Raw genomic sequence first — 22500 nt, 5'->3', positions numbered from 1 at the left:
CACACACACACACACACACACACACACACACACACACACACACACACACACACACACACAATACTCCTTAATACCATCACAGTCAACATGATCTCTCTCTCTCTCAGCCTCTTGTCTGTATATTAATACAGGTGTCAGTACTACACAGTTAACATGATCTCTCTCTCTCAGCCTCTGTCTTTGTTGGTTCCCAATCATACTATGTATCTTTCCTCCTGAAGTGTGCTCTCTCACTACTCTCCACAAATATAAAAGCAATAGTGTAGGAATGGGCAAGAAGGAGTTTCCAAATACTGTAATTTCCTTTCAAATCCATCAAGGGAAGTGCAAATCTAGGGAGGAAGGAGAGAATATTGGTACACACTCACTCTCCTCTTCTCACCTCCCCCTCCTCTCCCCCTCCTCCTCTCCCTCCCTCTTCTCCTCCTCCCCCTCCCTCTCCCCTCCCTCCTCTCCCTCCCTCTTCTCCCTCCCTCCCTTCATCTCCCCCCTCCTCCCCCCCCTCTCCCCATCCCTCTTCCCCTCCTCTCCTCCTCCTCTCCCTCCCTCTCCTCTCGATCCCTCTCCTTACATCCCTCCCTCTCCCCCTCCTCTCCTCCTCTCCTTACATCCTGTCCCTCTCCCCCTCTCCCCCTCCTCTCCCTCCCCCTCTCTCTCCTCACCGTGCATCTTGTTGCTCTCTATAAAGTTGTCGTCCACGGTGAAGTTACTGGGGTCAGTGTGGAGGTAAGTTCTGATGTTGTCTTCCAGGTACCAGGACTCATTCTCATCAAACACCATGAAGAGCAGAGCAAACTCCCTCTCCACATCCCTCCTCTTCCTCGTCCCCTCCTCAGCTCCACGCTGCAGTACTCCCTGTCTGCAGACCACCAGGGGACCCAAGAGACCGCTGAACACGTCCTGAAGGACAGATAGAGAGGCTTACTGGATACAGGCAGACACACACATTCTCAGGAGTTCTATAGGTAAACACACTCCCTGTCTGCAGACCACCAGGGGACCCAAGAGACCGCTGAACATGTCCTGAAGAACAGATAGAGAGGCTTACTGGATACAGGCAGACACACACATTCTCAGGAGTTCTATAGGTAAACACACACACCTTGACGAAGTCAACAGTAGAGTAGTACGCATAGGTGATACAGTTAGGATCAGAGACTCCTGGACCAGAGCTCTCTGGGACCTCCCATCTGAACTCTGTCATGTAACCTGGGGATGAGAGAATAGAGGAGAGGAGAGGAGGAGAGAGATGGAGAGGGGAAAAGGAGAGGAGGAGAGGAGGAGAGGGGAAAAGGAGAGGAGGAGAGGGGAAAAGGAGAGGAGGAGAGGAGGAGAGGGGAAAAGGAGAGGAGGAGAGGGGAAAAGGAGAGGAGGAGAGGAGGAGAGGGGAAAAGGAGAGGAGGAGAGGAGGAGAGGGGAAAAGGAGAGGAGGAGAGGAGGAGAGTAGGAGAGGGGAAAAGGAGAGGAGGAGAGGGGAAAAGGAGGAGGAGAGGAGGAGAGGGGAAAAGGAGAGGAGGAGAGGGGAAAAGGAGGAGGAGAGGAGGAGAGGGGAAAAGGAGAGGAGGAGAGAGATGGAGAGGTGGAGAGGAGGAGAGGGGAAAAGGAGAGGAGGAGAGAGGTGGAGAGGAGGAGAGGGAGGAGGGGGAAAAGGAGAGGAGGAGAGGAGGAGAGGGGAAAAGGAGAGGAGGAGAGGAGGAGAGGATGGAGAGAAGAAGAGGAGGAGAGGAGGAGAGGAGGAGAGAGATGGAGAGGGGAAAAGGAGAAGAGGAGAGGGAAAAAGGAGAGGAGAGGAGGAGAGGAGGAGAGAGATGGAGAGGGGAAAAGGAGAGGAGGAGAGGGGAAAAGGAGAGGAGGAGAGGGAAAAAGGAGAGGAGAGGAGGAGAGGAGGAGAGAGATGGAGATGGAGAGGGGAAAAGGAGAGGAGGAGAGGGGAGAGGGGAAAAGGAGAGGAGAGGGGAAAAGGAGAGGAGGAGAGGGAAAAGGAGAGGAGGAGAGGAGGAGATAAAAGGGGAGGAGCACACAGACATTAACATGGACCGTTGTTGGTTGGACAGGTGTGTCTGTGTCTGTGATGTCCACTCTGTGTGTTTGTATAGAGTACGGCCGGCAGTGTGTTTGTGTGTGTGTTTTACCTGGTTGGACAGGTGTGTCTAATGTCCACTCTGTGTGTTTGTATAGAGTACGGCCGGCAGTGTGTTTGTGTGTGTGTTTTACCTGGCTGGACAGGTGTGTGTGTGTGTCGGTAGTGACCACTCCGTGAGCGTGTATAGAGTACGGCCGGCAGTGTGTTTGTGTGTGTGTTTTACCTGGCTGGACAGGTGTGTGTGTGTCGGTAGTGACCACTCCGTGAGCGTGTATAGAGTACGGACGGCTGGCTCTGTTCTTAAAGGTGATCAGAACCTCCTCTCCCACCTCCACCCTGATGATAGGACCTGTAGGAACGACACACAAAGACACCAGTAACCGTATCAATCCCAGCTAGCGCATAAACGTTCTGGAAACCATATGTTTCTTACAGCTTGGTGAGAGCGTGGTTGTCCTACGGTTATTTAGCCTACAACCTTTCCACAACCTTCTGGGAACCATATGTTTCTTAGTGCTTGGTGAGAGCGTGGTTGTCCTACGGTTATTTAGCCTACAACCTTGGCTTTGGAACATTCTCAGCACATTTAAGGAACTTGACACTAAAACGCTATTTTCTTAGGTATTTCGTTCCTTTTAACAGAACGTTTGGTTACATTTAATTAACATTTTGGGAAAGTTCTAGGAATGTTCTCAACTGGTTTGACATTGGGAAAGTTCTAGAATGTTCTCAACTGGTTTGACATTGGGAAAGTTCTAGGAATGTTCTCCAACTGGTTTGACATTGGGAAAGTTCTAGAATGTTCTCAACTGGTTTGACATTGGGAAAGTTCTAGGAATGTTCTCCAACTGGTTTGACATTGGGAAAGTTCTAGGAATGTTCTCAACTGGTTTGACATTGGGAAAGTTCTAGGAATGTTCTCAACTGGTTTGACATTGGGAAAGTTCTAGGAATGTTCTCCAACTGGTTTGACATTGGGAAAGTTCTAGGAATGTTCTCAACTGGTTTGACATTGGTTCTAGGAATGTTCTCAACTGGTTCTAGGAATGTTCTCCAACTGGTTTGACATTGGGAAAGTTCTAGGAATGTTCTCCAACTGGTTTGACATTGGGAAAGTTCTAGGAATGTTCTCCAACTGGTTTGACATTGGGAAAGTTCTAGGAATGTTCTCCAACTGGTTTGACATTGGGAAAGTTCTAGGAATGTTCTCCAACTGGTTTGACATTGCTGTGAGCCACTCAACTGGTTTGACATTGGGAAAGTTCTAGGAATGTTCTCCAACTGGTTTGACATTGGGAAAGTTCTAGAATGTTCCAACTGGTTTGACATTGGGAAAGTTCTAGGAATGTTCTCCAACTGGTTTGACATTGGGAAAGTTCTAGGAATGTTCTCCAACTGGTTTGACATTGGGAAAGTTCTAGAGTTCTCCAACTGGTTTGACAGGGAAAGTTCCTCCAACTGGTTTGACATTGGGAAAGTTCTAGGAATGTTCTCCAACCACTGGTTTGACATTGGGAAAGTTCTAGGAATGTTCTCAACTGGTTTGACATTGGGAAAGTTCTAGGAATGTTCTCCAACTGGTTTGACATTGGGAAAGTTCTAGGAATGTTCTCCAACTGGTTTGACATTGGGAAAGTTCTAGGAATGTTCTCCAACTGGTTTGACATTGGGAAAGTTCTAGGAATGTTCTCCAACTGGTTTGACATTGGGAAAGTTCTAGGAATGTTCTCCAACTGGTTTGACACTGTGAGCCACCAGGGCCATACCGCTGTGAGCCACCAGGGCCATACCGCTGTGAGCCACCAGGGCCATACCGCTGTGAGCCACCGGGGCCATACCGCTGTGAGCCACCGGGGCCATACCGCTGTGAGCCACCGGGGCCATACCGCTGTGAGCCACCGGGGCCATACCGCTGTGAGCCACCGGGGCCATACCGCTGTGAGCCACCGGGGCCATACCGCTGTGAGCCACCGGGGCCATACCGCTGTGAGCCACCGGGGCCATACCGCTGTGAGCCACCAGGGCCATACCGCTGTGAGCCACCAGGGCCATACCGCTGTGAGCCACCAGGGCCATACCGCTGTGAGCCACCAGGGCCATACCGCTGTGAGCCACCAGGGCCATACCGCTGTGAGCCACCAGGGCCATACCGCTGTGAGCCACCAGGGCCATACCGCTGTGAGCCACCAGGGCCATACCGCTGTGAGCCACCAGGGCCATACCGCTGTGAGCCACCAGGGCCATACCGCTGTGAGCCACCAGGGCCATACCGCTGTGAGCCACCAGGGCCATACCGCTGTGAGCCACCAGGGCCATACCGCTGTGAGCCACCAGGGCCATACCGCTGTGAGCCACCAGGGCCATACCGCTGTGAGCCACCAGGGCCATACCGCTGTGAGCCACCAGGGCCATACCGCTGTGAGCCACCAGGGCCATACCGCTGTGAGCCACCAGGGCCATACCGCTGTGAGCCACCAGGGCCATACCGCTGTGAGCCACCAGGGCCATACCGCTGTGAGCCACCAGGGCCATACCGCTGTGAGCCACCAGGGCCATACCGCTGTGAGCCACCAGGGCCATACCGCTGTGAGCCACCAGGGCCATACCGCTGTGAGCCACCAGGGCCATACCGCTGTGAGCCACCAGGGCCATACCGCTGTGAGCCACCAGGGCCATACCGCTGTGAGCCACCAGGGCCATACCGCTGTGAGCCACCAGGGCCATACCGCTGTGAGCCACCAGGGCCATACCGCTGTGAGCCACCAGTCTCTGGTTGTGGTCTCAGAGCAGTGGGGACACTGTGTTTCAGTAGGGTGATTGACGAGATGTGTGCCCACGTGTATATCGCATACGCCATATATATTTCTTTACCACTAAACACATTTTTAGGCCTGCTGAGCGCAAACTTGAACATTGTGAACATTCTGTGCAACTTCCGGTACATGTTTACTGTGAACACTGAGGCTGTACCTGCTTTAAGTTACAGTTTTACTGTGAACACTGAGGCTCTACCTCCTTTAAGTTACAGTTTTACTGTGAACACTGAGGCTCTACCGCCTTTAAGTTACAGTTTTACTGTGAACACTGAGGCTGTACCTGCTTTAAGTTACAGTTTTACTGGGAACACTGAGGCTGTATCTGCTTTAAGTTACAGTTTTACTGTGAACACTGAGGCTGTACCTGCTTTTACTGTGAACACTGTTACAGTTTTACTGTGAACACTGAGGCTGTACCTGCTTTAAGTTACAGTTTTACTGTGAACACTGAGGCTGTACCTGCTTTAAGTTACAGTTTTACTGTGAACACTGAGGCTATACCTGCTTTAAGTTACAGTTTTACTGTGAACACTGAGGCTGTACCTGCTTTAAGTTACAGTTTTACTGTGAACACTGAGGCTGTACCTCCTTTAAGTTACAGTTTTACTGTGAACACTGAGGCTGTACCTGCTTTAAGTTACAGTTTTACTGTGAACACTGAGGCTCTACCTCCTTTAAGTTACAGTTTTACTGTGAACACTGAGGCTGTACCTGCTTTAAGTTACAGTTTTACTGTGAACACTGAGGCTGTACCTCCTTTAAGTTACAGTTTTACTGTGAACACTGAGGCTGTAGCTCCTTTAAGTTACAGTTTTACTGTGAACACTGAGGCTGTACCTGCTTTAAGTTACAGTTTTACTGTGAACACTGAGGCTGTACCTGCTTTAAGTTACAGTTTTACTGTGAACACTGAGGCTCTACCTCCTTTAAGTTACAGTTTTACTGTGAACACTGAGGCTGTACCTGCTTTAAGTTACAGTTTTACTGGGAACACTGAGGCTGTATCTGCTTTAAGTTACAGTTTTACTGTGAACACTGAGGCTCTACCTCCTTTAAGTTACAGTTTTACTGTGAACACTGAGGCTGTACCTGCTTTAAGTTACAGTTTTACTGTGAACACTGAGGCTCTACCTCCTTTAAGTTACAGTTTTACTGTGAACACTGAGGCTGTACCTGCTTTAAGTTACAGTTTTACTGTGAACACTGAGGCTGTAGCTGCTTTAAGTTACAGTTTTACTGTGAACACTGAGGCTGTAGCTCCTTTAAGTTACAGTTTTACTGTGAACACTGAGGCTGTACCTGCTTTAAGTTACAGTTTTACTGTGAACACTGAGGCTGTAGCCGGTTTAAGTTACAGTTTTACTGTGAACACTGAGGCTGTACCTGCTTTAAGTTACAGTTTGGCTACTGGCTACTTCGCTTATTCAAGCCTGTCTAAAAATACAAGACTGTCCCTTTAAGACATAAAAAAAGCTCTTTACCTGACTGGCTTTTCAAAATATCTAGAAATGCACACGTTTTGTGCTCTTGTAGGAAGTAATCCCTCCCCCATTGCTGACTACAAATCATCTTTAACTGGGCTAATAACTCACTAACTAGCCAATAATATGAACAAATATACACACGTGGCTACATGCAGCTCTCGCTTTGATCTCAAACCAAGCGCATCTATTCACGACCGCTCATGTTGTAAACACAGTCCAGTTCAAAGTGAATGGCACAGATCCATACATGGCAAGGGTCTATTTGCATATAGGCCTACTGCAGCTCTGATTGGTTATGCTGCTCCAATGGGCTGAAAGTAGTGAACAGGTGCAAACATCAGGAGGGAGAAGATATTATTGGGACCCCCACCCTACCCAGAATGCCGAGGTGCAGTTGTTCAGGTTGCAGTTCCGTCTGTGTCCTGAAGGTGTCATCAGTGTACTGTCTATACACTGCCTTCTTATAGCGTGGACCAATACGATTCTCTCCCCTGCCCACGAATACACTGCCTGGACTGGGACACACACACACACAACATTATGAATGAATGAATCACACACAAGCATTTCGCTACCCTGGCAATAACAATGCCTAATCACACACACACACACACACACACACACACACACACACACACACACACACACACACACACACACACACACACACACACACACACACACACACACACACACACACACACACACACACACACACACACACACACACACACACACACTTCGTTACCCTGGCAATAACAATGCCTAATCAGACACAGACACACACACAGACACACACAGACACACACAGACACACACACAGACACACAGACACACACACACAAGCATTTCGCTACACTGGCAATAACAATGCCTAATCCTGCTTATGTGACCCTGCGATTGGATTTGACACACAGAAACACCCTCCTCCTCCTCTCTCTACCTGTCCTCCTCTGTAGCGTGATGTTTCTCTAGTTCCCAGGCCCGGTTAGGTGAGTAGTCCCACTCCACCTCCTCTGCGCTGATGTAGTAGCGTACCACGGACGAGGTACGGGCGTGTGTGTGTTTCATGTTGCTCTCGGGTGAGCAGGGCTTCACAGAGTACTGCTGTCTCATCCCTCCATTATAGTGGTCAGTCACTCTGCAGCTCACCTCAAATACACCTGGAGACACAAGGGGTTAGAGGTCAGGGACAGAGGTTAACATTATAGTGGTCAGTCACTCTGCAGCTCACCTCAAATACACCTGGAGACACAAGGGGTTAGAGGTCAGGGGTCAGAGGTCAGGGACAGAGGTTAACATTATAGTGGTCAGTCACTCTGCAGCTCACCTCAAATACACCTGGAGACACAAGGGGTTAGAGGTCAGGGGTCAGAGGTCAGGGACAGAGGTTAACATTATAGTGGTCAGTCACTCTGCAGCTCACCTCAAATACACCTGGAGACACAAGGGGTTAGAGGTCAGGGGTCAGAGGTCAGGGACAGAGGTTAACATTATAGTGGTCAGTCACTCTGCAGCTCACCTCAAATACACCTGGAGACACAAGGGGTTAGAGGTCAGGGGTAGAGGTCAGGGGTAAGAGGTCAGGTATGTTAATCTCTTCTCGAAAAGAAAATAAACCTAGCTACTCTTCCTGGGGTTTATTATGGATCCCCATTAGTGATAGTGTTGTTAAGAAGGTAGAAACTAGGACCTGCCTTGTTGATAGTGTTGTTAAGAAGGTAGAAACTAGGACCTGCCTTGTTGATAGTGTTGTTAAGAAGGTAGAAACTAGGGCTTGTAGGACCTGCCTTGTTGATAGTGTTGTTAAGAAGGTAGAAACTAGGGCCTGTAGGACCTGCCTTGTTGATAGTGTTGTTAAGAAGGTAGAAACTAGGACCTGCCTTGTTGATAGTGTTGTTAAGAAGGTAGAAACTAGGGCCTGTAGGACCTGCCTTGTTGATAGTGTTGTTAAGAAGGTGGAAACTAGGACCTGCCTTGTTGATAGTGTTGTTAAGAAGGTAGAAACTAGGACCTGCCTTGTTGATAGTGTTGTTAAGAAGGTAGAAACTAGGGCCTGTAGGACCTGCCTTGTTGATAGTGTTGTTAAGAAGGTAGAAACTAGGGCCTGTAGGACCTGCCTTGTTGATAGTGTTGTTAAGAAGGTAGAAACTAGGACCTGCCTTGTTGATAGTGTTGTTAAGAAGGTAGAAACTAGGGCCTGTAGGACCTGCCTTGTTGATAGTGTTGTTAAGAAGGTGGAAACTAGGACCTGCCTTGTTGATAGTGTTGTTAAGAAGGTAGAAACTGGGACCTGCCTTGTTGATAGTGTTGTTAAGAAGGTAGAAACTAGGGCCTGTAGGACCTGCCTTGTTGATAGTGTTGTTAAGAAGGTAGAAATGAGGGCCTGTAGGACCTGCCTTGTTGATAGTGTTGTTAAGAAGGTAGAAACGAGGGCCTGTAGGACCTGCCTTGTTGATAGTGTTGTTAAGAAGGTAGAAACGAGGGCCTGTAGGACCTGCCTTGTTGATAGTGTTGTTAAGAAGGTAGAAACGAGGGCCTGTAGGACCTGCCTTGTTGATAGTGTTGTTAAGAAGGTAGAAACTAGGGCCTGTAGGACCTGCCTTGTTGATAGTGTTGTTAAGAAGGTAGAAACTAGGTCCTGTAGGACCTGCCTTGTTGATAGTGTTGTTAAGAAGGTAGAAACTAGGGCCTGTAGGACCTGCCTTGTTGATAGTGTTGTTAAGAAGGTAGAAACTAGGGCCTGTAGGACCTGCCTTGTTGATAGTGTTGTTAAGAAGGTAGAAACTAGGGCCTGTAGGACCTGCCTTGTTGATAGTGTTGTTAAGAAGGTAGAAACTAGGGCCTGTAGGACCTGCCTTGTTGATAGTGTTGTTAAGAAGGTAGAAACTAGGGCCTGTAGGACCTGCCTTGTTGATAGTGTTGTTAAGAAGGTAGAAACTAGGGCCTGTAGGACCTGCCTTGTTGATAGTGTTGTTAAGAAGGTAGAAACTAGGGCCTGTAGGACCTGCCTTGTTGATAGTGTTGTTAAGAAGGTAGAAACTAGGGCCTGTAGGACCTGCCTTGTTGATAGTGTTGTTAAGAAGGTAGAAACTAGGGCCTGTAGGACCTGCCTTGTTGATAGTGTTGTTAAGAAGGTAGAAACTAGGGCCTGTAGGACCTGCCTTGTTGATAGTGTTGTTAAGAAGGTAGAAACTAGGGCCTGTAGGACCTGCCTTGTTGATAGTGTTGTTAAGAAGGTAGAAACTAGGGCCTGTAGGACCTGCCTTGTTGATAGTGTTGTTAAGAAGGTAGAAACTAGGGCCTGTAGGACCTGCCTTGTTGATAGTGTTGTTAAGAAGGTAGAAACTAGGGCCTGTAGGACCTGCCTTGTTGATAGTGTTGTTAAGAAGGTAGAAACTAGGGCCTGTAGGACCTGCCTTGTTGATAGTGTTGTTAAGAAGGTAGAAACTAGGGCCTGTAGGACCTGCCTTGTTGATAGTGTTGTTAAGAAGGTAGAAACTAGGGCCTGTAGGACCTGCCTTGTTGATAGTGTTGTTAAGAAGGTAGAAACTAGGGCCTGTAGGACCTGCCTTGTTGATAGTGTTGTTAAGAAGGTAGAAACTAGGGCCTGTAGGACCTGCCTTGTTGATAGTGTTGTTAAGAAGGTAGAAACTAGGGCCTGTAGGACCTGCCTTGTTGATAGTGTTGTTAAGAAGGTAGAAACTAGGGCCTGTAGGACCTGCCTTGTTGATAGTGTTGTTAAGAAGGTAGAAACTAGGGCCTGTAGGACCTGCCTTGTTGATAGTGTTGTTAAGAAGGTAGAAACTAGGGCCTGTAGGACCTGCCTTGTTGATAGTGTTGTTAAGAAGGTAGAAACTAGGGCCTGTAGGACCTGCCTTGTTGATAGTGTTGTTAAGAAGGTAGAAACTAGGGCCTGTAGGACCTGCCTTGTTGATAGTGTTGTTAAGAAGGTAGAAACTAGGGCCTGTAGGACCTGCCTTGTTGATAGTGTTGTTAAGAAGGTAGAAACTAGGGCCTGTAGGACCTGCCTTGTTGATAGTGTTGTTAAGAAGGTAGAAACTAGGGCCTGTAGGACCTGCCTTGTTGATAGTGTTGTTAAGAAGGTAGAAACTAGGGCCTGTAGGACCTGCCTTGTTGATAGTGTTGTTAAGAAGGTAGAAACTAGGGCCTGTAGGACCTGCCTTGTTGATAGTGTTGTTAAGAAGGTAGAAACTAGGGCCTGTAGGACCTGCCTTGTTGATAGTGTTGTTAAGAAGGTAGAAACTAGAGCCTGTAGGACCTGCCTTGTTGATAGTGTTGTTAAGAAGGTAGAAACTAGGGCCTGTATGACCTGCCTTGTTGATAGTGTTGTTAAGAAGGTAGAAACTAGGGCCTGTAGGACCTGCCTTGTTGATAGTGTTGTTAAGAAGCTAGAAACTAGGGCCTGTAGGACCTGCCTTGTTGATAGTGTTGTTAAGAAGGTAGAAACTAGGACCTGCATGGTTGATAGTGTTGTTAAGAAGGTAGAAACTAGGGCCTGTAGGACCTGCCTTGTTGATAGTGTTGTTAAGAAGGTAGAAACTAGGACCTGCATGGTTGATAGTGTTGTTAAGAAGGTAGAAACTAGGGCCTGTAGGACCTGCCTTGTTGATAGTGTTGTTAAGAAGGTAGAAACTAGGGCCTGTAGGACCTGCATTGTTTACATTTACATTTACATTTAAGTCATTTAGCAGACGCTCTTATCCAGAGCGACTTACAAATTGGTGCATTCACCTTATGACATCCAGTGGAACAGTCACTTTACAATAGTGCATCTAAATCTATTAAGGGGGGGGGGGGGAGGATTACTTTATCCTATCCTAGGTATTCCTTAAAGAGGTGGGGTTGATAGTGTTGTTAAAAAGGTAGAAACTAGGACCTGCCTTGTTGATAGTGTTGTTAAGAAGGTAGAAACTAGGTCCTGTAGGACCTGCCTTGTTGATAGTGTTGTTAAGAAGGTAGAAACTAGGGCCTGTAGGACCTGCCTTGTTGATAGTGTTGTTAAGAAGGTAGAAACTAGGGCCTGTAGGACCTGCCTTGTTGATAGTGTTGTTAAGAAGGTAGAAACTAGGGCCTGTAGGACCTGCCTTGTTGATAGTGTTGTTAAGAAGGTAGAAACTAGGGCCTGTAGGACCTGCCTTGTTGATAGTGTTGTTAAGAAGGTAGAAACTAGGGCCTGTAGGACCTGCCTTGTTGATAGTGTTGTTAAGAAGGTAGAAACTAGGGCCTGTAGGACCTGCCTTGTTGATAGTGTTGTTAAGAAGGTAGAAACTAGGGCCTGTAGGACCTGCCTTGTTGATAGTGTTGTTAAGAAGGTAGAAACTAGGGCCTGTAGGACCTGCCTTGTTGATAGTGTTGTTAAGAAGGTAGAAACTAGGGCCTGTAGGACCTGCCTTGTTGATAGTGTTGTTAAGAAGGTAGAAACTAGGGCCTGTAGGACCTGCCTTGTTGATAGTGTTGTTAAGAAGGTAGAAACTAGGGCCTGTAGGACATGCCTTGTTGATAGTGTTGTTAAGAAGGTAGAAACTAGGGCCTGTAGGACCTGCCTTGTTGATAGTGTTGTTAAGAAGGTAGAAACTAGGGCCTGTAGGACCTGCCTTGTTGATAGTGTTGTTAAGAAGGTAGAAACTAGAGCCTGTAGGACCTGCCTTGTTGATAGTGTTGTTAAGAAGGTAGAAACTAGGGCCTGTAGGACCTGCCTTGTTGATAGTGTTGTTAAGAAGGTAGAAACTAGGGCCTGTAGGACCTGCCTTGTTGATAGTGTTGTTAAGAAGGTAGAAACTAGGGCCTGTAGGACCTGCCTTGTTGATAGTGTTGTTAAGAAGGTAGAAACTAGGGCCTGTAGGACCTGCCTTGTTGATAGTGTTGTTAAGAAGGTAGAAACTAGGGCCTGTAGGACCTGCCTTGTTGATAGTGTTGTTAAGAAGGTAGAAACTAGGGCCTGTAGGACCTGCCTTGTTGATAGTGTTGTTAAGAAGGTAGAAACTAGGGCCTGTAGGACCTGCCTTGTTGATAGTGTTGTTAAGAAGGTAGAAACTAGGGCCTGTAGGACCTGCCTTGTTGATAGTGTTGTTAAGAAGGTAGAAACTAGGGCCTGTAGGACCTGCCTTGTTGATAGTGTTGTTAAGAAGGTAGAAACTAGGGCCTGTAGGACCTGCCTTGTTGATAGTGTTGTTAAGAAGGTAGAAACTAGGGCCTGTAGGACCTGCCTTGTTGATAGTGTTGTTAAGAAGGTAGAAACTAGGGCCTGTAGGACCTGCCTTGTTGATAGTGTTGTTAAGAAGGTAGAAACTAGGGCCTGTAGGACCTGCCTTGTTGATAGTGTTGTTAAGAAGGTAGAAACTAGGGCCTGTAGGACCTGCCTTGTTGATAGTGTTGTTAAGAAGGTAGAAACTAGGGCCTGTAGGACCTGCCTTGTTGATAGTGTTGTTAAGAAGGTAGAAACTAGGGCCTGTAGGACCTGCCTTGTTGATAGTGTTGTTAAGAAGGTAGAAACTAGGGCCTGTAGGACCTGCCTTGTTGATAGTGTTGTTAAGAAGGTAGAAACTAGGGCCTGTAGGACCTGCCTTGTTGATAGTGTTGTTAAGAAGGTAGAAACTAGAGCCTGTAGGACCTGCCTTGTTGATAGTGTTGTTAAGAAGGTAGAAACTAGGGCCTGTATGACCTGCCTTGTTGATAGTGTTGTTAAGAAGGTAGAAACTAGGGCCTGTAGGACCTGCCTTGTTGATAGTGTTGTTAAGAAGCTAGAAACTAGGGCCTGTAGGACCTGCCTTGTTGATAGTGTTGTTAAGAAGGTAGAAACTAGGACCTGCATGGTTGATAGTGTTGTTAAGAAGGTAGAAACTAGGGCCTGTAGGACCTGCCTTGTTGATAGTGTTGTTAAGAAGGTAGAAACTAGGACCTGCATGGTTGATAGTGTTGTTAAGAAGGTAGAAACTAGGGCCTGTAGGACCTGCCTTGTTGATAGTGTTGTTAAGAAGGTAGAAACTAGGGCCTGTAGGACCTGCATTGTTTACATTTACATTTACATTTAAGTCATTTAGCAGACGCTCTTATCCAGAGCGACTTACAAATTGGTGCATTCACCTTATGACATCCAGTGGAACAGTCACTTTACAATAGTGCATCTAAATCTATTAAGGGGGGAGGATTACTTTATCCTATCCTAGGTATTCCTTAAAGAGGTGGGGTTGATAGTGTTGTTAAAAAGGTAGAAACTAGGACCTGCCTTGTTGATAGTGTTGTTAAGAAGGTAGAAACTAGAGCCTGTAGGACCTGCCTTGTTGATAGTGTTGTTAAGAAGGTAGAAACTAGGGCCTGTAGGACCTGCCTTGTTGATAGTGTTGTTAAGAAGGTAGAAACTAGGGCCTGTAGGACCTGCCTTGTTGATAGTGTTGTTAAGAAGGTAGAAACTAGGGCCTGTAGGACCTGCCTTGTTGATAGTGTTGTTAAGAAGGTAGAAACTAGGGCCTGTAGGACCTGCCTTGTTGATAGTGTTGTTAAGAAGGTAGAAACTAGGGCCTGTAGGACCTGCCTTGTTGATAGTGTTGTTAAGAAGGTAGAAACTAGGGCCTGTAGGACCTGCCTTGTTGATAGTGTTGTTAAGAAGGTAGAAACTAGGGCCTGTAGGACCTGCCTTGTTGATAGTGTTGTTAAGAAGGTAGAAACTAGGGCCTGTAGGACCTGCCTTGTTGATAGTGTTGTTAAGAAGGTAGAAACTAGGGCCTGTAGGACCTGCCTTGTTGATAGTGTTGTTAAGAAGGTAGAAACTAGGGCCTGTAGGACCTGCCTTGTTGATAGTGTTGTTAAGAAGGTAGAAACTAGGGCCTGTAGGACCTGCCTTGTTGATAGTGTTGTTAAGAAGGTAGAAACTAGGGCCTGTAGGACCTGCCTTGTTGATAGTGTTGTTAAGAAGGTAGAAACTAGGGCCTGTAGGACCTGCCTTGTTGATAGTGTTGTTAAGAAGGTAGAAACTAGGGCCTGTAGGACCTGCCTTGTTGATAGTGTTGTTAAGAAGGTAGAAACTAGGGCCTGTAGGACCTGCCTTGTTGATAGTGTTGTTAAGAAGGTAGAAACTAGGGCCTGTAGGACCTGCCTTGTTGATAGTGTTGTTAAGAAGGTAGAAACTAGGGCCTGTAGGACCTGCCTTGTTGATAGTGTTGTTAAGAAGGTAGAAACTAGGGCCTGTAGGACCTGCCTTGTTGATAGTGTTGTTAAGAAGGTAGAAACTAGGGCCTGTAGGACCTGCCTTGTTGATAGTGTTGTTAAGAAGGTAGAAACTAGGGCCTGTAGGACCTGCCTTGTTGATAGTGTTGTTAAGAAGGTAGAAACTAGAGCCTGTAGGACCTGCCTTGTTGATAGTGTTGTTAAGAAGGTAGAAACTAGGGCCTGTATGACCTGCCTTGTTGATAGTGTTGTTAAGAAGGTAGAAACTAGGACCTGCATGGTTGATAGTGTTGTTAAGAAGGTAGAAACTAGGGCCTGTAGGACCTGCCTTGTTGATAGTGTTGTTAAGAAGGTAGAAACTAGGACCTGCATGGTTGATAGTGTTGTTAAGAAGGTAGAAACTAGGGCCTGTAGGACCTGCCTTGTTGATAGTGTTGTTAAGAAGGTAGAAACTAGGGCCTGTAGGACCTGCATTGTTTACATTTACATTTACATTTAAGTCATTTAGCAGACGCTCTTATCCAGAGCGACTTACAAATTGGTGCATTCACCTTATGACATCCAGTGGAACAGTCACTTTACAATAGTGCATCTAAATCTATTAAGGGGGGGGGGATTACTTTATCCTATCCTAGGTATTCCTTAAAGAGGTGGGGTTGATAGTGTTGTTAAAAAGGTAGAAACTAGGACCTGCCTTGTTGATAGTGTTGTTAAGAAGGTAGAAACTAGAGCCTGTAGGACCTGCCTTGTTGATAGTGTTGTTAAGAAGGTAGAAACTAGGGCCTGTAGGACCTGCCTTGTTGATAGTGTTGTTAAGAAGGTAGAAACTAGGGCCTGTAGGACCTGCCTTGTTGATAGTGTTGTTAAGAAGGTAGAAACTAGGGCCTGTAGGACCTGCCTTGTTGATAGTGTTGTTAAGAAGGTAGAAACTAGGGCCTGTAGGACCTGCCTTGTTGATAGTGTTGTTAAGAAGGTAGAAACTAGGGCCTGTAGGACCTGCCTTGTTGATAGTGTTGTTAAGAAGGTAGAAACTAGGGCCTGTAGGACCTGCCTTGTTGATAGTGTTGTTAAGAAGGTAGAAACTAGGGCCTGTAGGACCTGCCTTGTTGATAGTGTTGTTAAGAAGGTAGAAACTAGGGCCTGTAGGACCTGCCTTGTTGATAGTGTTGTTAAGAAGGTAGAAACTAGGGCCTGTAGGACCTGCCTTGTTGATAGTGTTGTTAAGAAGGTAGAAACTAGGGCCTGTAGGACCTGCCTTGTTGATAGTGTTGTTAAGAAGGTAGAAACTAGGGCCTGTAGGACCTGCCTTGTTGATAGTGTTGTTAAGAAGGTAGAAACTAGAGCCTGTAGGACCTGCCTTGTTGATAGTGTTGTTAAGAAGGTAGAAACTAGGGCCTGTAGGACCTGCCTTGTTGATAGTGTTGTTAAGAAGGTAGAAACTAGGGCCTGTAGGACCTGCCTTGTTGATAGTGTTGTTAAGAAGGTAGAAACTAGGGCCTGTAGGACCTGCCTTGTTGATAGTGTTGTTAAGAAGGTAGAAACTAGGGCCTGTAGGACCTGCCTTGTTGATAGTGTTGTTAAGAAGGTAGAAACTAGGGCCTGTAGGACCTGCCTTGTTGATAGTGTTGTTAAGAAGGTAGAAACTAGGGCCTGTAGGACCTGCCTTGTTGATAGTGTTGTTAAGAAGGTAGAAACTAGGGCCTGTAGGACCTGCCTTGTTGATAGTGTTGTTAAGAAGGTAGAAACTAGGGCCTGTAGGACCTGCCTTGTTGATAGTGTTGTTAAGAAGGTAGAAACTAGGGCCTGTAGGACCTGCCTTGTTGATAGTGTTGTTAAGAAGGTAGAAACTAGGGCCTGTAGGACCTGCCTTGTTGATAGTGTTGTTAAGAAGGTAGAAACTAGGGCCTGTAGGACCTGCCTTGTTGATAGTGTTGTTAAGAAGGTAGAAACTAGGGCCTGTAGGACCTGCCTTGTTGATAGTGTTGTTAAGAAGGTAGAAACTAGGGCCTGTAGGACCTGCCTTGTTGATAGTGTTGTTAAGAAGGTAGAAACTAGGGCCTGTAGGACCTGCCTTGTTGATAGTGTTGTTAAGAAGGTAGAAACTAGGGCCTGTAGGACCTGCCTTGTTGATAGTGTTGTTAAGAAGGTAGAAACTAGGGCCTGTAGGACCTGCTTTGTTGATAGTGTTGTTAAGAAGGTAGAAACTAGGGCCTGTAGGACCTGCCTTGTTGATAGTGTTGTTAAGAAGGTAGAAACTAGGGCCTGTAGGACCTGCCTTGTTGATAGTGTTGTTAAAAAGGTAGAAACTAGGGCCTGTAGGACCTGCCTTGTTGATAGTGTTGTTAAGAAGGTAGAAACTAGAGCCTGTAGGACCTGCCTTGTTGATAGTGTTGTTAAGAAGGTAGAAACTAGGACCTGCATGGTTGATAGTGTTGTTAAGAAGGTAGAAACTAGGACCTGCATGGTTGATAGTGTTGTTAAGAAGGTAGAAACTAGGGCCTGTAGGACCTGCCTTGTTGATAGTGTTGTTAAGAAGGTAGAAACTAGGGCCTGTAGGACCTGCCTTGTTGATAGTGTTGTTAAGAAGGTAGAAACTAGGGCCTGTAGGACCTGCCTTGTTGATAGTGTTGTTAAGAAGGTAGAAACTAGGGCCTGTAGGACCTGCCTTGTTGATAGTGTTGTTAAGAAGGTAGAAACTAGGGCCTGTAGGACCTGCCTTGTTGATAGTGTTGTTAAGAAGGTAGAAACTAGAGCCTGTAGGACCTGCCTTGTTGATAGTGTTGTTAAGAAGGTAGAAACTAGGGCCTGTAGGACCTGCCTTGTTGATAGTGTTGTTAAGAAGGTAGAAACTAGGGCCTGTAGGACCTGCCTTGTTGATAGTGTTGTTAAGAAGGTAGAAACTAGGGCCTGTAGGACCTGCCTTGTTGATAGTGTTGTTAAGAAGGTAGAAACTAGGGCCTGTAGGACCTGCCTTGTTGATAGTGTTGTTAAGAAGGTAGAAACTAGGGCCTGTAGGACCTGCCTTGTTGATAGTGTTGTTAAGAAGGTAGAAACTAGGGCCTGTAGGACCTGCCTTGTTGATAGTGTTGTTAAGAAGGTAGAAACTAGGGCCTGTAGGACCTGCCTTGTTGATAGTGTTGTTAAGAAGGTAGAAACTAGGGCCTGTAGGACCTGCCTTGTTGATAGTGTTGTTAAGAAGGTAGAAACTAGGGCCTGTAGGACCTGCCTTGTTGATAGTGTTGTTAAGAAGGTAGAAACTAGGGCCTGTAGGACCTGCCTTGTTGATAGTGTTGTTAAGAAGGTAGAAACTAGGGCCTGTAGGACCTGCCTTGTTGATAGTGTTGTTAAGAAGGTAGAAACTAGGGCCTGTAGGACCTGCCTTGTTGATAGTGTTGTTAAGAAGGTAGAAACTAGAGCCTGTAGGACCTGCCTTGTTGATAGTGTTGTTAAGAAGGTAGAAACTAGGGCCTGTATGACCTGCCTTGTTGATAGTGTTGTTAAGAAGGTAGAAACTAGGGCCTGTAGGACCTGCCTTGTTGATAGTGTTGTTAAGAAGCTAGAAACTAGGGCCTGTAGGACCTGCCTTGTTGATAGTGTTGTTAAGAAGGTAGAAACTAGAGCCTGTAGGACCTGCCTTGTTGATAGTGTTGTTAAGAAGGTAGAAACTAGGACCTGCATGGTTGATAGTGTTGTTAAGAAGGTAGAAACTAGGGCCTGTAGGACCTGCCTTGTTGATAGTGTTGTTAAGAAGGTAGAAACTAGGGCCTGTAGGACCTGCATTGTTTACATTTACATTTACATTTAAGTCATTTAGCAGACGCTCTTATCCAGAGCGACTTACAAATTGGTGCATTCACCTTATGACATCCAGTGGAACAGTCACTTTACAATAGTGCATCTAAATCTATTAAGGGGGGGGGGGGGGGATTACTTTATCCTATCCTAGGTATTCCTTAAAGAGGTGGGGTTGATAGTGTTGTTAAAAAGGTAGAAACTAGGACCTGTCTTGTTGATAGTGTTGTTAAGAAGGTAGAAACTAGGGCCTGTAGGACCTGCCTTGTTGATAGTGTTGTTAAGAAGGTAGAAACTAGGGCCTGTAGGACCTGCCTTGTTGATAGTGTTGTTAAGAAGGTAGAAACTAGGGCCTGTAGGACCTGCCTTGTTGATAGTGTTGTTAAGAAGCTAGAAACTAGGGCCTGTAGGACCTGCCTTGTTGATAGTGTTGTTAAGAAGGTAGAAACTAGAGCCTGTAGGACCTGCCTTGTTGATAGTGTTGTTAAGAAGGTAGAAACTAGGACCTGCATGGTTGATAGTGTTGTTAAGAAGGTAGAAACTAGGGCCTGTAGGACCTGCCTTGTTGATAGTGTTGTTAAGAAGGTAGAAACTAGGGCCTGTAGGACCTGCATTGTTTACATTTACATTTACATTTAAGTCATTTAGCAGACGCTCTTATCCAGAGCGACTTACAAATTGGTGCATTCACCTTATGACATCCAGTGGAACAGTCACTTTACAATAGTGCATCTAAATCTATTAAGGGGGGGGGGGGATTACTTTATCCTATCCTAGGTATTCCTTAAAGAGGTGGGGTTGATAGTGTTGTTAAAAAGGTAGAAACTAGGACCTGTCTTGTTGATAGTGTTGTTAAGAAGGTAGAAACTAGGGCCTGTAGGACCTGCCTTGTTGATAGTGTTGTTAAGAAGGTAGAAACTAGGGCCTGTAGGACCTGCCTTGTTGATAGTGTTGTTAAGAAGGTAGAAACTAGGGCCTGTAGGACCTGCCTTGTTGATAGTGTTGTTAAGAAGGTAGAAACTAGGACCTGCATGGTTGATAGTGCTGTTAAGAAGGTAGAGCAGTGCCTTATTTCTTTTTACCTTTATTGAACTAGGTGAGTCAGTTAAGAACAAATTCTTATTTCCAATGACGTCCTACCGGGGAACAGCTGGTTAACAGCCTTGTTCAGGGGGCAGAACAACAGATTTTTTATTTTTTATTTTGTCATTTGGGGATTCGATCCAACAACCTTTCAGCTTTACTCAAAGCCAGTGGCATATTGTTAGTATAGATGGAGGATTTGTGTTGTGCTTGTTGAATGTCCTCCCATATAAGCATGCTGAAAGTCTGTCAATTTGTTTACTGTGAAATAGCATATAGTATTGTATCTGGTCAAACACTATTTTTTCCCAGAAGTTTACTAAGGGTTGGTAACAGGCTGATTGGTCGGATATTTGAGCCAGTAAAGGGGGCTTTACTATTCTTGGGTAGTGGAGGGACTTTAGCTTCCTTCCAGGAAGTACTCATACAGGAGCAACAATATAGTGTCACTTTGGTTTATGTTCAAATCTCCAATTTAGATATTCCTAAACTTCCTTTGATCAAGTGTTCTTCAGGTCACAGGAAGTGGGCTGTGAGGTCATCCATTAAAAATAACAGGAACTCTCTGTCACAGCCAACAGTCTGGCGTGGACACCGCCGTGTGTGCGTGTGTGTGTGTGTGTGTGTGTGTGTGTGTGTGTGTGTGTGTGTGTGTGTGTGTGTGTGTGTGTGTGTGTGTGTGTGTGTGTGTGTGTGTGTGTGTGTGTGTGTGTGTGTGTGTGTGTGTGTGTGTACGTACCAGGTGTGTGTGGCAGCATGCTGACTGCAGCGGTGGTGTGGGGGAACAGGCTGAGTGTATCTCTGGTAATACCATGTCTCTGGAAGGTGTTCCCCTCCCAGTACACCCCATGGATATCCACCTCCGTACCCAGCCCAAACGTGTACCAAAAAACCCTGTCCCCGGAACACATATCCAGGCCTGGAAGGTTTCCGTACATGAAGCCATTCACCGCTGAGAGAGAAGGAGGGAGAGATGATATTAACAACTACACCACTGTGCGAGAAGGAGAGAATGGGGAGGAGGGGAGAGAGAGGAGAGGAGTGGAGAGAGGAGGGGATAAAGGAGGGCAGGGGAGAGAGGAGAGAATGGGGAGGAGGGGAGAGAGAGGAGAGGAAGGGGGAGAGGAGGGGATAAAGGAGGGCAGGGGAGAGAGGAGAGAATGGGGAGGAGTGGAGAGAGGAGAGGATAAAGGAGGGCAGGGGAGAGAGGAGAGGAGTGGAGAGAGGAGAGGGGAGGGGAGGAGAGAGAGGAGAGGAGGGGAGAGAGGGGAGAAAGGAGGGCAGGGGAGAGAGGAGAGAAAGGAGAGGAGGGGAGAGAGAGGAGAGGAGTGGAGAGAGGAGGGGATAAAGGAGGGCAGGAGAGAGAGGAGAGAATGGGGAGGAGGGGAGAGAGAGGAGAGGAGTGGAGAGAGGAGAGGGGAGGGGAGGAGAGAGAGGAGAGGAGGGGAGAGAGGGGAGAAAGGAGGGCAGGGGAGAGAGGAGAGAAAGGAGAGAGAGAGAGAGGATGGGAGAGAAGAGCGGGAGAGAAAGTAGAGGGGAGAGAGGAGAGGAGGGGAGAAAATATCAACAACTACACTCAGAGGAGATATAGAAAGTAGTCAAAAGTTGACTGTAATGATAATAAAATAGTTGAACAGGTGCTAACTAATGGAAAAGACAGTTCTGCACTATAAGTGTACAGTTCCTACAACTTGATGGGTAAAGTTTAGGAGTGGACACGCCGGTGTGTGTATCATACCGTGCATATTGTTGCTCTCCTGAAAGTCTTGGTTGTCTGGGTCTGACTGGTCCGATCCATAGGTCTCTATGTTCCTCTGAAGGTACCAGCTCAGGTTCTCATCCATTACAGAGAACAGCAGGAACAACTCCCTGTCCACGTTCCTCTGCACCACACACACACACACACACACACACACACACACACACACAGATATATATGATAAGAGCAATGCTGTGATGTGTGTGTGTGTGTGTGTGTGTGTGTGTGTGTGTGTGTGTGTGTGTGTGTGTGTGTGTGTGTGTGTGTGTGTGTGTGTGTGTGTGTGTGTGTGTGTGTGTGTGTGTGTGTGTGTGTGTGTGTGTGTGTGTGTGTGTGTGTGTGTGTGTGTGTGTGTGTGTGTGTGTATCTATGTCATGTATGTTACAGTTAAAGTCAGACGCTTCCATACACTTAGCCAAATACATTTAAACTCAATGTTTCACAATTCCTGACATTTAATTCTAGTAAAAATTCCCTGTTTTAGGTCCGTTAGGATCACCACTTTATTTTGAGAATGTGAAATGTTAGAATAATAGTAGAGATAATTATTTATTTCAGCTTTCATTTCTCTCATCACATTCCCAGTGGGTCAGAAGTTTACATACACTCAATCAGTATTTGGTAGCATTGCTTTTAAATTTTTTAATTTGGGTCAAATGTTTTGGGTTGCCTTCCACAAGCTTCCCACAATAAGTTGGGTGAATTCTGGCCCATTCCTCCTGACAGAGCTGGTGTAACTGAGTCAGGTTTGTAGACCTCCTTGCTCGCACACAGTTTTCCAGTTCTGCCCATAAATGTTCTATAGGATTGAGGTCAGGGCTTTGTGATGGCTTTGTTTTGGACCTGGGATGGATGGGGCTTTCCTCAGGTAGCAACGTTTTGGACCTGGGATGGATGGGGCTGTCCTCAGGTAGTAACGTTTTGGAGTATCACCTGGGATGGATGGGGCTGTCCTCGGGTAGCAACGTTTTGGACCTGGGATGGATGGGGCTGTCCTCGGGTAGCAACGTTTTGGACCTGGGATGGATGGGGCTTTCCTCGGGTAGCAACGTTTTGGACCTGGGATGGATGGGGCTGTCCTCGGGTAGCAACGTTTTGGACCTGGGATGGATGGGGCTGTCCTCGGGTAGCAACGTTTTGGACCTGGGATGGATGGGGCTGTCCTCGGGTAGCAACGTTTTGGACCTGGGATGGATGGGGCTGTCCTCGGGTAGCAACATTTTGGACCTGGGATGGATGGGGCTGTCCTCGGGTAGCAACGTTTTGGACCTGGGATGGATGGGGCTGTCCTCGGGT

The 22500-nt window shown here is 46.6% G+C and overlaps 1 protein-coding gene across 1 annotated transcript in view; it reads right to left on the bottom strand.

Moving 5' to 3' along the window:
• Positions 1-22500, bottom strand: part of LOC124007369 (ferroxidase HEPHL1-like) — a 77640-nt gene that overhangs the window by 9147 nt on the left and 45993 nt on the right. Inside the window, 7 exon segments of the mRNA XM_046317871.1 lie at positions 663-900; positions 1103-1209; positions 2307-2432; positions 6759-6898; positions 7327-7546; positions 20185-20397; positions 21184-21328. Of these exon segments, the coding sequence (XP_046173827.1) occupies positions 663-900; positions 1103-1209; positions 2307-2432; positions 6759-6898; positions 7327-7546; positions 20185-20397; positions 21184-21328 (1189 nt within the window).

This window comes from Oncorhynchus gorbuscha, linkage group LG20 (assembly GCF_021184085.1).
Source record: "Oncorhynchus gorbuscha isolate QuinsamMale2020 ecotype Even-year linkage group LG20, OgorEven_v1.0, whole genome shotgun sequence".
In the NCBI taxonomy this organism is placed as follows: Eukaryota; Metazoa; Chordata; class Actinopteri; order Salmoniformes; family Salmonidae; genus Oncorhynchus; species Oncorhynchus gorbuscha.
Note: the sequence above shows the minus strand (reverse complement) of the source record. Positions and strands in the feature narration are given on the sequence as shown.